This window comes from Centrocercus urophasianus, unplaced genomic scaffold (genome assembly GCF_019232065.1).
Source record: "Centrocercus urophasianus isolate 14NV4802_14NV808 unplaced genomic scaffold, USGS_Curo_1.0 seq_677, whole genome shotgun sequence".
Lineage (NCBI taxonomy): Eukaryota > Metazoa > Chordata > Aves > Galliformes > Phasianidae > Centrocercus > Centrocercus urophasianus.
The window spans coordinates 1-16,907 of NW_024885285.1; the positions used below are offsets into that span (position 1 = coordinate 1).

The 16,907-nt window shown below is 43.3% G+C and overlaps 1 protein-coding gene across 1 annotated transcript; it reads left to right on the forward strand.

The window, feature by feature from the left end:
• The first annotated feature begins 44 nt into the window (after positions 1-44).
• On the forward strand, positions 45-15,649 carry FRZB (frizzled related protein). Its single transcript, XM_042837116.1, has 6 exons — positions 45-498; positions 6,324-6,371; positions 10,570-10,635; positions 12,039-12,243; positions 12,491-12,554; positions 14,536-15,649. Exons 1-6 carry the CDS (start codon positions 45-47, stop codon positions 14,644-14,646), a joined length of 948 nt encoding a protein of 315 aa, XP_042693050.1. The 3' UTR covers positions 14,647-15,649.
• Positions 15,650-16,907: the final 1,258 nt, after the last annotated feature.

Here is a 16,907-nt window from a genome sequence, read left to right on the forward strand (position 1 = left end):
GGCGGGCGCGGCGCTCGGCCCCTGAGCTCGGGGCCGTCGGCGGCATGTGGCGGGGGCTGCCGGCGCTGGCCCTGGCCGCGCTGCTGCTGCTGGGGCGGGCGCCGGCGGCGCGGGCGGCGGCCTGCGAGCCGGTGCGCATCCCGCTATGCAAGCCGCTGCCCTGGAACATGACCAAGATGCCGAACCACCTGCACCACAGCACGCAGGCCAACGCCGTGCTGGCCATGGAGCAGTTCGAGGGGCTGCTGGGCACCAACTGCAGCCCGGACCTGCTCTTCTTCCTGTGCGCCATGTACGCGCCCATCTGCACCATCGACTTCCAGCACGAGCCCATCAAGCCCTGCAAGTCCGTCTGCGAGCGCGCCCGCGCCGGCTGCGAGCCCGTCCTCATCCGCTACCGCCACGCGTGGCCCGAGAGCCTGGCCTGCGACGAGCTGCCGCTCTACGACCGCGGCGTCTGCATCTCCCCCGAGGCCATCGTCACCGCCGAGGGCGCCGGTGAGTGCGCGCCGTCGGGCCGGGGCCGCCCGCACAAAGCCCGGCTCCCGGCGGCTTCTCCTCCTCTCTCCTCTCCGCGGTCCCGTCCCGTCCCGCGGTGGCTCTGCCGCTCGGGGGAGCCCCGAGGTGACGCCTCCCGCGGGGCAAAGGCAGCGGCTTCGCCGGGCGGCTGCGGGAGCGCTCCGTGGTGGCTGCGCGCCGCTCCGTGCCTTGTGCTCGGCTCCCCGCCCGGCCGGGGGCTGCGGCGCTCGGCGGTGCCGGTGAGAGGCGCCCCGCGGAAATGTTAACTTGCGGTAGCGGCGGAACTGGAAGTTAGAGCGGGGCGGTGGGTGGCTGTGTCGAGCGAGATTTGACCCGTACGAAAACGGAGATGTTCTGAGCCGGAGGCGGCCCCGCAGCTGCCCCGCGTTCCGCCTGTAGCTGAACCAAGTCCGCTGCACTGAGCCCTGTCCGATTCTCGAGCTGCGACGTAGCTCTTGGTGCCGTGCCCCGGTGCCTCCGACTGCTGTAGTTATTCTCTGGCCGCCCTGCTCTCACCTGTCCTTCCCCCCACGCAGTGTGCTGGGGATGCCTTGCTGCTGCCTTGGAAGGGCTGCCGACCTGCCGGGCTCTTCAACCCCGAGCGCCTTTCTCGGGGGTGTTGAGGTGCTCTCAGAACTGCCTTAAAAATGGACCCAGACCGAGGGAGGCTTGGCAAGCCTGCAGCGATTTGAAAGCAATCGCATTCAAATCTGGAGGGAGGAAGTTTGGCTAAAATTGCCCCCGAGTTACCTATTTCTGAGGACCTCAGCAGTACAATGACCTCTTTGAGGGATTCCAGTGCCGGATCCATGAACACTCTCTTTCAGTGAATGAGAACCTGATGACATTCTCATTTCTGGGCTGAAAATGTTGAACCGATGCATTATGTACCAGACTGAAAGAATCCTTCTTGAGGGAATGAAAATGCTCCTTTAGAGAGCAGAAGGAAAGATTCCTGTTTGAGGAAGAGGTAAGGTGAACACTTGCAAATTCAATTCTCCAAATGGAGCATCGCAGCCAAGCGGGAGACACAGAGAGCAAGCTGCTCAATGGCTTGAGTACAAAATGCTGCTCTTGCTTTATCTCCTGAGCACTCGCAGACCTCACGCTGTTTGCAAACAACAGCTAATAGAGTAGGTGGAACTATAAACCCATTTGTTATGGGCTTTTCTTGTAGAAGGAGGTGCTTTTATCTTTCAGAAGTCCAGTCTTGATTTTTCATTTTTCCGAAGGGGCGTGCTACCTGCAGAGTAAGACTTCTTAATGGTTTTCTGTCCTCCCAAGGTCTCCGTGTCATTGCTGATGAGGATTGATGTGTCTGCCTGATCCCTTTGGTAAGGTGGCAGCCTGAAAGGCAGCAGACTCAGAGGGCTTTTGTGGTTGGAACAGAGGTGGAGGTGAGGAAGCTCCGTTTCCACTCCTTGTCCAATACCAGACTGAGACTTCGATGGGCAAGGTGCTCCTCTGACCTTCAGGGCACACCTTGCTAGAATTCCCTCTCACTGTCACATCTTGGCTCTCAGGACAATGATGCTAAGTTGAAGATGAATTGAAGTTCACTTGATATTTTTCTTTTGGCGTCGCAGTAACGATGGTAAGATTCCCTGTTAGTTGTCCTCCCCTTGCCTGCTGGACCCGGGCTGTTGCTGAGGAGAAGCTGTGGTTGGCAGAAGCTGTGGCAAATCCTAAAGAAAAGTTCTCTGTTATTGAGCTGAGGGCTACACATCCTGTGTGAGTGCCTCCTGAGACTTCTTTCTATCTGCAACACCAGTTGAAGGGCCTGTTTAGGGGCTTACTCTTAGCAGGAATGAGGGAGTATTTGTGTCTTTCTGCTGATGTCGCTTCTAGGCTGATTGCATGTTGAAGATGTGAAGTAAGCATTGTTATGTCCATGATGGAGAAGGCTGCTGAGGATAGTGCAAGTGCTTTGTTCAGGGCTCAGTTAGAGCAGAGCTGTGCAGCTGGAGTTAAGAGGCAGTGAACCCCTGGGCTTGAGCAGGGCTGCAGATCTGAGGGCCACCTTCAAGCCAGCATTCCATGGGAAATGTATCATGTCTTTAATTTTGCACCCAATGAGTCACCAAAATGGCTACGTTAATTGCTGATGCTGAGATGCACATACATGTAGGCCTGCGTGCTCACTCTGGTTATGTCTCTGGCGATGCGTTCTTTTCCAGTTTTGAAGAGGGAACTGGGCGCTGCCCGTGCCAGAGGACAGATCCGTTGGCTGAATTTCTGGCTCTGCAGATGTTAAGATCACAGTGAAGTGTGGGCATGGTTGAAAAAACAGGAAAAACTCTGTATCTTGTTGCTTACCCAGCAGCAGGTGTAGCAGTGACTTCATGCTCCTGGATGTTTCCTTTGGGAACTTTTGAGTGGTGCCTTGGTAGAGACAGTCACATCTCACCATACCTTATTTTCTTAGATGTTTGGTCACTTCCAAGCAGCAATATTTACTCTCTGATTTAATTTGTATCCTCTGTAGATAATCCAGATGCATCAGAGTACCTGGTTGCGCGTACGTGAAGCTCATGCATCTGACTCCCTAGGAGCTGCTGCAACTCTTCCTGCTCCTGTCACAAGTTGCTTTGTGACCAGTTCTAAGTGCTGATGGACTTCAGTATTACACAAAGTGACCTCTCTGCTGCACCAAACCACCTGCTCGTCACTGCACATGCTTTATCCCTTTGGCACAGAGTAGGAGCACTCCATATTATAAGTTGACATAAAAATGGCTTGAAGGCATATCAGGCTATTAGTGAGATGCTGGAGAAAAGGGAGATGTCACAAAGATATACAACAAATGTCAGAACCATTTTGACTGATTACCATAAAACAGTGGATTAGAATTCTGCCTCTTTTTAGAAATATAATCCCTTAAACATTAAAGAACATGAAATACGATTTAATTGATGGAGACATGTTCTTAGATCTGACATGAAGCTGCAGTTTCTATATGTAGTCCAAGTCCTCCACATCTGCTGTGCTGAGATGAAGTTATTGTACCCCAGTACTTGAATTTGGTACTGTGCATCTAAAAGTGAAATAACAGGTCCCCCTGCTCATTTTTTCACATGTTGTTAGCTTTCTGAATCAGTGGTTTCCAAACTCAAGATCAAATTTGCTCCGGCTCTTGCTTTGCTTGTGTTTGCTTATGGCAGTCCAAACACACAAAGGAGGTAGGGGGAATGGTCAGGGCAGTGCAGAGGATGAGCAATTATGCCCATCTTAAAAGTTGAGATTTGTTTTAGTTGTTTTCTCAAAACTGCAGGCAGTCTCATTTCTTAAAGAACAAAAAAATTGCATGTTGTGAGCTTTGAAAAAGACCATATTGATGATAACACCACTGGTCACTTGGACTCCATTTTTACTTCAGTTTATTTGCCTTTGGAGACCTGAATTCCCCAGGATGGCTTTCTTTTTTAATTTTATTTTCATTATGTGATCAGATAAGATACATAAGATGTATGCACAAGATTAAGTTTTACTCAATTGCTGCTGTTTCCCAAAGCTCTCATCAAATCTGTGGTCCAGGAATTGTTTTGGGCACTTACTATGCAAGTGGCTTTTACTATCTTTGTTAGCTTTTTCTTTTTCTTTTTTTTTAATAGCACCCCTCTGAAAAAAGATTAGTTAAAACAGCTCATTGGAAAAATTAGCTTGGAGTTTTCCCCCTCACTCTTAACCAAAATTTAATAGGAAGCCTTTGAATCGAAGCTCTGGGTAATATTTCCTTTTTGGCAATCCTGCTAATCATCACTGACAGTTATTTCTTTCAAAAGATTGTTTTGCATAGACAAAACTTGGCAAAGAGGTCCTCTCAGAAGAGGACTAGAACAATAGCAAGTCAGCTGCTTATTTTTTAAAGTAGCTGCGTTTTTGTTTTTTTTTTTCCATCTGCCTGGAGGTCTAAGCAGTGTGTGGATAAGCCTGATGGAGAGGTCCTGTCTCCTGAGACAGTTGGGGTCAGGGGCTGCCATATCATGGTTGCTTGTGCCTATCTAAGCTGATGGCTGATGGTAGGGCTGGCCAAGACCGCCTTTCTTGTCCCTTCCCTGGTAGATGGGAAGGGACCGAGTGGTATGAGCCTTGTGTGGTGGTTGGCCACAGAAGAAGCGTTGGGAAGTTGGAAGCCTTTTCCCAGACATGTTGCACAGTGGTGAAAAGTCTCCAGTTGCTTCTATAAGCCTACACTTCTCTCTCTCTAGAAACTGCTCATCTCTTAACATATGCAAGGGCCCTGAGAAAGATGAACATCACTTTAAAGTCAAAACTTGCCTGTCCCAAGACCTCAAAAGTAAGATTAATCATGATTCTATGATTCTATGAAGTGGCACGGTGTGACCTGTTTACTCCTCCATCATTCATCAGCAAGCGCTATGCACTGAACACGAATGCAGAGCACAATATATTGCACACCTCAGCATGAACTCAGAGAAATTGCACTAATGTACTTGAATAGCTTCTCTGCACACAGCTGAATCGCTCTCCTGTTGCACAGCAGCTGTTATGTCACATACACAACAACTGGCAACAACTGGTTTGGAGGTTGGATGAGTGGCCTGGCAAATGAAATAGGTTTTGTAAAGAAAAAAACCCTCAAAACAATTGAGTTGTGTACCTAGAAGTGGAAGAGAACATCTGGTGGGAAACAGTTGGCTTTGGTGTTTGTTTGCAGTGGCAGGTATATATTATGCATGTTGAGTTTTTATCACCCTTGCTGCATCGGTGTTTGTTTGAGGATGGTTCTTCAGCCAGTACAAATGAGTCTTGTACTGGTAAGTGCAGTTGGGGATGTCTGGGGCTCTCTATTTACAGAATCTGTGATTCACTGATAGCCCCTGCTCTTAAAATGCAGTCCACACGTCTAAGTTCTTCAGCTACACCAAGTGTCATCCTAGGCTGTACTGTAATACCAGCATTGCTGTATCCAAGATCCCATAACGGTACAAGAAAGACTATGTATGATACCAGCTTTGACATCTGGAAAAGGTGAAGAAACCTTTAGCCAGGCCCACTTAAAGAAGGGGATTTTATTTAGAGCCTATTTATTTTCCCATCTTATTTGTCCTTCTAATTAGGTGTGCTATCTCTCTTCCTAGTCTTGTTTCTCATGTGTCTTTTTTCCTCCTTACGCTGTGCAAGACTACATGCGTTAACATAGACATCTGTTGTTATCAAATATATTTATAAACCCGTTAAATTATGTGATTTAATAAAAATTAGATTTAAAATTTGAAATGTGAGGCACATTCCACAGACCAACGTGTCTGAAAGCAGTTCTTTGGAAGTTTGTCACAATGGTATTTTTTTCCCCTTCTATTCTTTATCCATCCTTCAAAATAATCAGCATGTTCTTCAACATGCTGAGGAATAGGGGAGGATCTGAAACGTTGGTTTGGCATGATATGATTGTGGTCGGTTTGATTTCCTCAGTAACTGAAAAAAGGAAACCAAAAGTAATTTCTCCTTCATCATCTTATTAAATGCAAACTCTATATGTAATTTTTAAATTCAGCAAATTCATGCCACAGATTCCCATCCTAAACCTGCCAGTCTTTGCACCACTAGGAGCGGGCTGTTTAATGTGGTTCATGTCACATCATGTGCTCTGTGAGGGCGAAGCTCAGGTAAGAATCGATCGCAACTCTGGCAGAAACAGGGAGGTTCTGCAGCTTTACAATCTGCTTATTTGTTGAGTTTTACTATATTAAATATCAGAGAAAGATAAAATGTCGTATGTGTATGTGTTGAAATAATGCAATACTGAAAGTGCTAACATTTTTTTAATGAATCCGTGCCAGATTTCCCAATGGATTCCAATAATGGCAACTGTAGAGGCACCGGCATTGGTGAGTACATTTTTCTAAAACTAAATAACAAGCTGTATGAGCACATCCCTTTGATACTTAATAAAGAGCAGCACTGGTTGATGCTTAGATATTCTGCCCTGTCTTGAGATCCTGTAGATTGTGCTTTTGATTTGTGCTTACAGCTGTCGTGGAAAGGTGGGATTTGGGGCTGCAAGGACTGTGTACTTCTGATCAAATCACTTGTGCAATTCAAGTCGGGGGGCTGTGCTGATTTCACTACAAGTTTTGTCTTGAACACTGAGAATGATCGTTACGTGGGGTTCCCTCCCTACTGCCTCCCTACTACCAAAAATGTCATTTTCACTCCAGTGCATCCAGTTGTTTTTCCATGCAGAACTGAAAATGCAGGGAGGAGAATAACACTGTAGTTGTTGGCAGACTTTTCCTAGCATACTGCTATGAGCTTTGATTTAACTGAGAAATGCTTACTGAAATGATGAGAAAGAAAATCCCAGGTCTGCGAACTGCCAAGCAACACAGTTGGGATTGAATGCACAAAATGAATTTCTATAAACTTATAAATACCATTGTCATAAGTTGCAAGGAGAGCAGAAGTGAAGTTGCAGGTGTTCACAGTCACGTGCTGCAGGAGCAAAGTGAAAAGCAGTCACACATGTAATGTTCTCGATGTTGTGTTTTAGCCAAAGGGGGCTGGATTCAGGCAGACTGTTTCACATTCAGAAGGAAAGGAAAATTATTTCACTTTGTAGCACGTTGGTGAGTACACCAACTCTCTCAGTTGTTGGGAGTAAGAACACTGAGGATTGTGCTTTGCTACGACTCTCAGATTTTCAAATTAAATTCCAGCTTCTCTGCAGATAATGGTAAAACTCAGGCTAACCTGAGGAAACGGAAGCTGAGACCTTGTGAGACTGTTTTTATTCCAGCGAGTCTCCCACTGTTTTTACTTTACTGATTGGTTTTGTTTTCACTGAATGGAGTGAAATCAATCTCATGAGTGTCACCACAATTCACAGGCAGTGCGAAGAAAAGCAAAGCCCAGTTTGGTAGCTAGCATTATAGAAAGGTGAATTTGTTGCTTGAGCAAGCCAACTAGAAGTTTTCTTCTCTAGCTACAGTACATGCTGATGTCCAGTTTGCTAATGTAACCACCTAAATACGATTGAGCAATGCAGAATTAGATACCAAGTTTTGCTAACTTCAGCATTGATCTTCTATTACCTTATATGAAAAATATTAGATGTATCTTCAGAACTGCTTGCCCTTAGGGATGTGGAATTGAAAAATTGCATCCAAAAGAGAGTGAGGATGAATAGAAAAGGTACTGGTGAAGAAGAAGGGTAATATCTTTATCACTAGCTTTTTTACTGTTGGAACACAGTTTGTGGTTCAGTGCACCACACCCATTTCAGCTGACTTTTCTGTCTCTTGGAAGTAAGCTAGATATTTGTATGCTCCATGACATGCTATTCAGGCCACTTAGAAAATTTTCCAGGCTTCTTTATCCGCAACTTAAAATGGAAGCATCTGCCAGGCCTGAGCATTTGCTTAGTCTGTGCATGCACAAGTATTTAAGATGACATGTTTCTAGGCAGTGATTATAGCAGAAAACCTTCCCTGTAGTTCTTTTATTTTGGTAATTTACAGGGAGAAGTTTCCCATGGAATAGATGTTGAGCATATGTTGGTATTATGTTGACATGCTTTAAAAAAGAATTTTTAATGGCAAAGTCAGCAGAGATCTCAGTCCTGGTTGCTGTGAGCATCTGCTGTCTGTCTTGGTACTTAGGCCATAATGGAGTTGTGGTCCCTGAGCTCTTCCAGCAGCATTGGAGGGGGAACAGTCAGGTCAGATGGGATTTCCCCTTAGAATTAACAGTCAGTGAATTTTTACAATGCAGTTTTTCTTGCAGCCACCTTTTGTGGATGTTCCCCTTTGCTGGGGAACACTCAGAAACATGCATCAGATAAAATCATGTTTTCTAATACTTGCATAATGTTCCCTTTGAAAGCCTCCATAACAGGTGATGAGAGAGATGAGTTGCTCATCACTCTGCATCTGGCTTTAGAACTGATGTTGGCAATGCCACTATAATTAGAAATAATGCATCGTTATGTAAATTTCTGTGATACATAAATTTGAAGAACACAAGAACAACTAGAAAGTACCTTCATCAGGGATGTGTGCAGGTCTATCCATTAGTTCTAGAGCAAGTAATAAAAGATACTCCCCTTTTTTTTTTCAATAGGGAAATATGAGACTATATATTTTTGTCCCTTAATTTAGACTGTTTTTGTGGGTTTTTTTTCCTACTTGTGTCACAGAGAAAGGAACTGTAGAGCAGGAGAATGTTAAAATGTAAAACTTGTTGAATATGAATGCCAAGATGCCTGCATGAGTGCGGGTCAGAGCAGCACGTCTTTTATGGCGTGTTGCGAGGCAGCTTATAAAATGGGCCATAATTTGGTCTAAAGTATGCATGAGCTCCCACAGGCAGAAGGGAAGCCAAAAATCACTTCCCTTCTCAGCCTTTATTATTTTAACACAGTTCCATACAAAAGCCTAAGTCTGTAGGATACTATATATAGGTTCCTGAGGACATGTTTGAAATTCAAGGAAACAATATCCTCTTCTTTGGAGATGTTCTCCTCTTTCCTGTATTTTTTTTTTTAATTTTCAACTACAAAAATCCTTGCAGTCCAGGATAAATGATAATTTTGAGAAGTCTATAACCGTCTTTTTATTTAATGCAGAAACCTTAAAAAGAAAATAGAAGTTGTTTCTCAAACTCTTCATAGTGGATTTAATGAAATAACTGGCTGCATGCATCATTATTTTAGAACAGTGGTGCATAGAAATAGGCTGTGTTAAGTCTTCTTTCACTTAAATGCTGAGTGAAATGCAGCCAGCGGGCAAGACTGGATATTTAGGACACTGAGTATGAATGAGGACACCTGAGTTGTACTTGCAGCTCACCTACTCTTCTCTGAATTACATTTTACTTCCAGTGGTACATTAGAGTAGATAATCACATGCACATGATACTGGGACCTGTGGTTGGAGAGGGGTGAGGCAGTGGGCTTGGGGGCAATTTACCAGTTCAATGATTGTGACAGAGCCCACCAAGCTCTACTAGTAAAAAATAAAATAAAATAAAATAAAATGGATATTTGCATTAGAATAATTGGCAGTGAAATATTGTTGAAGTTAATGAAAATATGGGTCTGGGGCTTCAGCATTAGCACTTCCGAGGCTGTAATGAAAATGCTGTTACATGCAGTACTGTTCCTGGCTGTCTGGAACACTGCTGGATGTGCTGCTCTTCAGCACTCGTTCATTTTGTGTTTTGAAGGTCGTCCTACCGGAAGAGCTAATAATTTCCCATTTTTAATTATACCTAGGGTTCTGGATCACAAACCCAAGTGACAGCAGCCTAACTTTGTTGTTAGGTGTGTCCAAAGCACAGGCTTCAGTTGTACTCCGGGCTGAGGACACATGGTGTGGATAGATCAGAAGGCTGATCATGGCAGCCTCTCTGCATTATTTTTTCCAATTTAGAGAGCAAGCGCGCTGATGGAACCATGGTGGGATCTAGGCAACATTGCCAAGAAACTGCTGAGCTTTCCTCCTTAGAAAGTGCAGGCTGCAAGCATCTGCTGAGTTTTGTACTCAATGAAGTGGTTGTTTCCACAGACCAGAGGTTCTCAGCAGCTGGCTCTACTGTATGCTGGTCAATAACTTCATTCCCTCTGGCTCTCCCAGTTTTCAGTCCCACAGTCCGTAATGTGGACTCATGAGTAGCTCCTTGTTTTAGTTACACCTATGCAGTCATTTGTTACTGGAGGAATTTTTAGTCCTCTATAATTTCTTAAGGGAGTAGTCAACACTTGAGCGCTACCCCTCCTTAAGTTGTTTCAAGTAAAATTAGCTGGGAAAATAATATCTAGCTGAGAATTAGCTGAGAAAGTAATGTGTCTGTGGCAAAAGAGCCTGGCTTCTTGCCTTTATCCCTTCCTGCTACGTGGCTTTTACCATAACAGTGAAATCCAGTCCCAGTGTTAGGTGGGTTTTTTGCAAATCCTGAATGAGTGCCCTGCCCAGGCACTGAATAAATTCAGCGGCGGGAAATTCTTGTTAGGTGTGATTTTGGGGTTTTGGGGAGGTTATCACTGAATGCAGGCTGTTTTCTTTCTAAATAAAAGTTTCTGTTTTGTAGAACGCTGCAAATGCAAACCCATAAAAGCTACCCAGAAGACCTATCTACGCAACAATTATAACTATGGTAAGGACAGCTGCATGGCCAGCTCCCAATCACTTTAGGAGATCACTGTTTATAAGGCTACAGTCAGAGAGTTAAATAGGACTGGGAAAAATGTCACAAAAATAGCCTATGGTTTCAATTACTGATGGTTAATCCAGTAGGACTTATTACAGAAGATGTGGCCTGAAACTTTTCCAAATTCAAAACGGAGAGTGTTTATAGAAGGATAGAGGGGATTAGCCTAATATGTTAGTACAAGAGTGTCTTTGTTGACGTTGAGTGCTAGTTATTCCAGTGTCAGCATGGGCATTTGGGATTCATGCACTTCTTTAGTGTGAAAAGTCATTTGTTAAAAATGACACCGTGGGCTCCTATGCTTGAAATTCCTTTTGGATTTACAGCTTTGATACATTCTGATTTCGTAGAAAGGGATGTTTTTGCTGATTTTCATGCCTAAAATCTCTCCGTGGCATCTAACAGGCATACTAGGCTTTTGCCTTCTTGTGCTTTGCAGCCAGCAATGAATGACTTTTTGACTGTTAGTTTGTCAGTACAACCTTTAAAAGTGCTCTACGTCCTCTACTGTCCAAATGGCCCTGCTCTTCTAGAGTATCAGGTCCACTGTAACTTTTCATAGGCTATAAGAAATTAGGAATCTGAGGAGTTTATTATCTGTAATGGAAAGGATGTCGTTTGCAAGCTGTGAAAGATGTGGTATTCTCTAGAGCGTGACCACTGAATTTGCTTTGCATTTAGTTCAGTGGTCACTGTGAGAGAGCCAAATATCTGTTGCCTTTGAAAGGCAACTTTCCCTCCTATGCAACTTATGGCAAAAAGAAAGAGCAAGGAAAGAAACAATTAAACAGGTCACCAGGTCAAGATCAGGAGTATTTGGTGTTCATAAGGAACAGAGCAGATTGGTGCTGGGTCAGTGGAGAGAGGATGAAAAAGGTAAGGGCCTGTCATCCAATAGAGACAGTGATACAATAAGCTTTGATGCATATTCATGTCTCATGAAAAGATAAGCGTGACAAATTAAGTTTAGACATCTGTAGTGCAAGCAGTCAAATAGAGAGCAGCACATGAGGCAGGAGAACATACAAAGAATGAATTGAATACATGAAGTGGGAAGAGCAAAGAGAAGGAGATACTAAAAATCAAGCCCAAATGTAACGAAACACACTTACATCTGGTATGTAATTCCTGCTGGTGACTCATTGTGTTTTGAAATATACTGAGCTGTCTGCAGCCTCTTGCTGGAGGATGAAGTAGTGAAGAGCTGGGGGCAGGGGAGTTACAGAGTCCAGCTGAGCTTCTGATAACAGACCGAACAAAAGACTAATCCTAGAGGTCATCAAGAATGGCCCCGGGGCGACCTGTATTATGTGCTGCCCTTAGCTGTACTTTTTGCTACTTCTTCCTAGTCATTCGGGCAAAAGTGAAGGAGGTGAAGACTAAATGTCATGATGTCACTGCAGTAGTGGAAGTAAAGGAGATTCTCAAATCTTCCCTCGTGAACATCCCAAAGGACACTGTAAACCTTTACACAAACTCCGGCTGCCTCTGCCCACCGCTCAGTGCCAATGAAGAGTACATCATTATGGGCTACGAAGATGAGGAGCGCTCCAGGTAAGTCTTGCAGCATTATCTTTGAGGTGTTATTTGTTGTTTGTTCTCCTGTCCATAGAGATTGCGTGGTCACCAGCTAAGGCAAACTTTGTGACGCTCTGCATGGCACTGTAATAATATTCTCTACTCAGAGAGAGTGCTGAGAGCCACAAAGCTCTGCAGGCACAGAGGTGTGATTCTTGCATGTATTGGGTTCTGTAGGTCATGCACGAATGCTGTTTGAGTAACAATTTATCTCCTTCTATAGGTTACTCTTGGTGGAAGGCTCCATAGCCGAGAAATGGAAGGATCGACTTGGTAAAAAAGTAAAGGTAGGAAAATAGCTCAACAAAAGTCAAATATTGGAGATGCCATGGAACAGCTACTGAAGTTTTACAAAATGAAGGCAAAAGACATACGCTAACTCTAACTAATTGATAATAAGTATCAAAAATTAACATGGCTTATTACGTTGCTCAGAAATACGTGCCACGTAGCGCAAGTGGATAGCAGGCAAAATCTTCATCTCGACAAAGCAGACCACAGAAGTGTTCTGCCTTTGTGGTGAAATGTCCCTTCTGCAACTCGTATGTACTTCTCTGGAATTGTAACACTAATGAAAAAAGAGGCTGTACAAGTGTTTTCTGGACTAAGTCAGAATTGCACTTTTCAGATTTTAACGTTCTTTAAACATAGTTAGCAAATTTTAAATATAGTTGACAAATGGCATGGGTTAATGACTATGCCAAATTTGTCTCTCTTGCTTAGATATGGAAGGTGCATGGTAAGGAAGTTTTGTATTTTACATGTAGTAGCCAACTGGAAGCAATGAGCTCAAATGGAAACAATACATGAGTGTTTTCTCCAATGTTTTCTAATTTTAGTGTATTCTAATGTCTTCCATGTTCTGGAAGGACTGCCTTTTTATGCTTTGATGCACAGCAGACTATTGGCTATTTCTACATTTTACACAGATTTCTCTTATTTTAAAACAATTTCTCATCTGTTGTCTCTACACAGTGGTTGTACTTGTGCAAACCAGTCTCTTCTGCTGAACGCTTTCTTCAACCGTTTTAATGGTGACTGGCAGGAAAATATTGTTCTCATTAGAAATACAGGATTCTCAGTGTAAATATGGTACATCCACAGCGATTACATGAGTGAAAAGATATGGGGATCTTATTCCAAGCTGTTGTTTGATTTGGCAGAACTTTCTGAAGTCCAGTGCCATGGAATAAACACCAGGTTGCTGCTGCAGGCTGATCTCTGCTCAGTCCCAGTTCGGGGGTGGCAGGGTGATATATGGTTTCTTTCTTGGGAGCTCACATATTTTCTAGCTTATTGCACAGCTGGGATTGCCTTCTATTAAGCACTGGTTTCAGTCCAATTCAGTTGTTTTTCTGTCCAGTACTGGCTTCAGTATGCAGAGCATTTTTGTGGTAGGTCTAGAGCCTCAGCACTGAAGAGGCTCATAGATAATTTTTTTTTTTGAAAAGCAATACCTAAACTCAATTTTTTTTTCCTAATCATGTGATACTTGTTCATTCTTGCTGTACTCTCAGCTCTTACAGCTACTGATGCATAGCATGTGTGGATAAAGATTTTTGAAGGTCTTTGTGCCACTATATCAATGACTTCTGGTACAGTAGTAGTGCTTGCATCAGGAAACTAGTTGAATAAATTCAAGTATAAAGTATAAAGGACGAGAAATTGCTAATTAGGGATTGTGGCATTCATGACTTGATAACTTCAGACTGTGTTATGTTATGGTGAGGCACAAGCTGCTTAGAATGCTGTTCACAGCTGGAGAAGCCTGATGATGGCACTTATCATCCCAGTCCCAGTTTTTGTAATGCGTCATCATTTTTTCCAGTTACATTTATTATGCCTTTTTGTACTGCAGTTCCTATTGCCTGGAAAAGAGGCATTTAAAACATTTTTTAAAAAAAGCACTTGATTATTTTCCCCAGCTTCCCCTAGCGACTGCACAGGTGGCTTCATTTACATAAGCTTTTTAGATACTTCTGAAGACTCTGTACTGTGCCTTGCCATCAGCCCCTTCATTCACAGAACGTATTAAACCAGGCCAAGAAATGGATGCTCCTCTCTGTTGGAAGTAATAATTCTTAATAACCTCACACTCCTCCAGTGGGGCCCAACACAGGGTATTGTGGTGGCAGCACAGCAGTGACTGTTGTTGTTGTATGTAAAGCCACCCAGTTACCATATTTATCATCGTAATAGCATTTATTATTTATAAACTCCAACTTCTTCTGTCATCTTTTTGCAATTCCTCTGCTTTTCCATACGCAGCGCTGGGATCAAAAGCTCCGCCACCTGGGCAAGGCGAAAGGAGAGCCGGGACAAAGCGATTCGGCACCGAAGACTGGGAAGCCCAGCAATGCCCGGCAAGCTCGCAGCTAGATGTGAAATGCCCTCCGCCAAAATTCAGTGGACTATCTGTCAAGACTTCACTGTTGGAGCAGCAAAGGAGAAATTGCACTATTGCACGTTATATTCTATTGTTTACTACAAAATAATGTTTTAGCTTATATTAGTTTTTATTCTCCCTCTTGTTTTTCTACCTTTTTTTTTTGTTTGTTTGTTTTTGGATGTGTGCAAGCTCTGGAAATAATATGTTCTTTCACGTTAGTAAGAACTGTAGAGAACTGCCTTTGTGAGGTGCGGGAAGGTCAGGATATGCTGAAGTTGCCACTTTGACTCCCAGATCTTCTTAGTGGGTGTACCTGTGCAAGCAGATCTAGCGCCGCCCATCATTAGTGACCCACACCAGCTGCCTTGGCTCAGTCCTTCTCATCACAGCCTTGGTCGCTGCTTGCAAACCTCCTTACTGGGCCGGGGTTTGTTAAGTGCCTACGTTTTTGTTTGAAAATTCAACTGCCATATACACACACAGCTTAGAGTCATGTGGCTCTTCTGGAAAATTTATGAAAAGACAATTTTTTAAATTCTCTGGACCTTGTAGGAAACCTTATGTAGCTCTGCCACGGCAGGACTTTATTTATCATACATTTCTTCCCTTATAATGGCAGTTTCTTCTTTTTTTTTTTTTTTTTTTTCTTTCTTTCTGCTGAGTTGTAGGAGTAGACTGCCTTACCAGGCCTGCTTCTCAGTACAGGTCTGCACTTTATCATTCTGATTTTGTGGTGTTATTCTTCAATCAGTGCCTATATAAGCAAGTGTTCAATACTCAGTAAAATACGTCCAATAAAAAAAAATTGTAGTTGTCAATGTGGACCTTAGCTGACATTTAAGCCAGCATCATATTTTTATATTGCTGTTCAAAATATAAAACCCCAAATCCCTTCCTTTTTGTGCTTTTATACAATTCTTTGCAGATAGTAATAACATGTTTGAAATTAAACACTCTGTTCTTCTGTTTTTCTTTTCTCTCTTGCTTGAAAGAAATTAAAGTGATGTAAATAAAATAACAGTTCTTTCCATGTAATATACAGAGGGGAAACCGCTCTGCTTATGATGGCTGTTGGGTTTTCGACTGAGTATTTTCTATAGCAACCTGTTTTTCTAGCTCACCTAAATGCATTTGGGCTGCCTCTTGTTAGCAAAGCAGGGCTGAAGTAGTTAAGTTGAAAATGTGCTGGTAACAAGTACATCCCGAAATATTTGGGAATATTTGTAATAATGTCATTTTAAGATTACATTTAATAAGGAAGGGTGCTGGGGCAGGTTCTCCATCAAGCAGGATACCAAGTTGAAAGATAGACCTGTTTCCTGCAAAACTCAAAATCTGCATGGGTTGATTTGTTGTTGCTGTTGTTGGGTTTGGTTTGGTTTGGTTTTTTTTTTTTCCTCGTAGATTGCAGTGGGATATTAAGTCTTCAGCTGGTTTGGTGTCTGCTCAGAATATTGCACAGGCTGGCTGAGAAATGGTTGGAAAGGCTTTCAAAGGAGAAGCTGAATTTGAACAAAAAAAATCACATCTGGAAAGCTTGCTCTGGTGTACTTTGGACATTGTAGTTCGTTCTCATCTGCTCTATTGGTTGGATCCAGGCTTTTTCAGGCATGCTGTCAGGTGTACATCCAAGCAGGTATCTGCCTGTGGTGGATGAGCACCACAGTGTGTACACCACCATGAGTATCAGAGCAGATACATCAGGATGAACATCAGTACTGCAGCAGCAAACAGACTTCAGGAGTGAGTAAACAGCAAGTCCTTTGAAACCCACTGCCAATATTATCTACCATATGTACTTATTGGGCTTTGGACTTTTTTTATAAAGCACTGAATAGCAGGCAGTTCATGAGAAGGAAGAATTGTTGCACAGAAAGTCAAGAAAACTACAATTCTGAGTAATCCTATTTCCTGTTGTGCTCTTATCCGCATACGCAGAGCTTTCTGAGGAAAGCTAAGAAGTTTGTAATTTTGCACCCTGCTTAATTCTCAATTAGAGACTAATCTAATCTATCAAGTAATTTATATTCTGTGATGTGAAAGTGTTTTTGTTTTTCTCCTCAAATTGCATTGACCTTTGCCTTGTGCTGCCCCTATCATTGCTTCAGAACTTCACTGCTAAGAGGTAGCATTTAACTCAGATTGTTAAGGTCCTCCTCCCCAACTAGAATCTGCTCCATCTGTCTCTAGAAGACACTTGTGCTTCATCTTTTAATCCCTCTAGCTGGGTCAAAGGGAAAATAAGGCTTTC

Coding starts and splice junctions, on each gene's coding strand:
- FRZB (XM_042837116.1), top strand. CDS start 45: ATGTGGCGGGGGCTGCCGGCGCTGGCCCTGGCCGCGCTGCTGCTGCTG. Junction 12,244..12,490: donor GAAGATGAGGAGCGCTCCAG/GTAAGTCTTGCA, acceptor CTCCTTCTATAG/GTTACTCTTGGTGGAAGGCT. Junction 12,555..14,535: donor GACTTGGTAAAAAAGTAAAG/GTAGGAAAATAG, acceptor TTCCATACGCAG/CGCTGGGATCAAAAGCTCCG.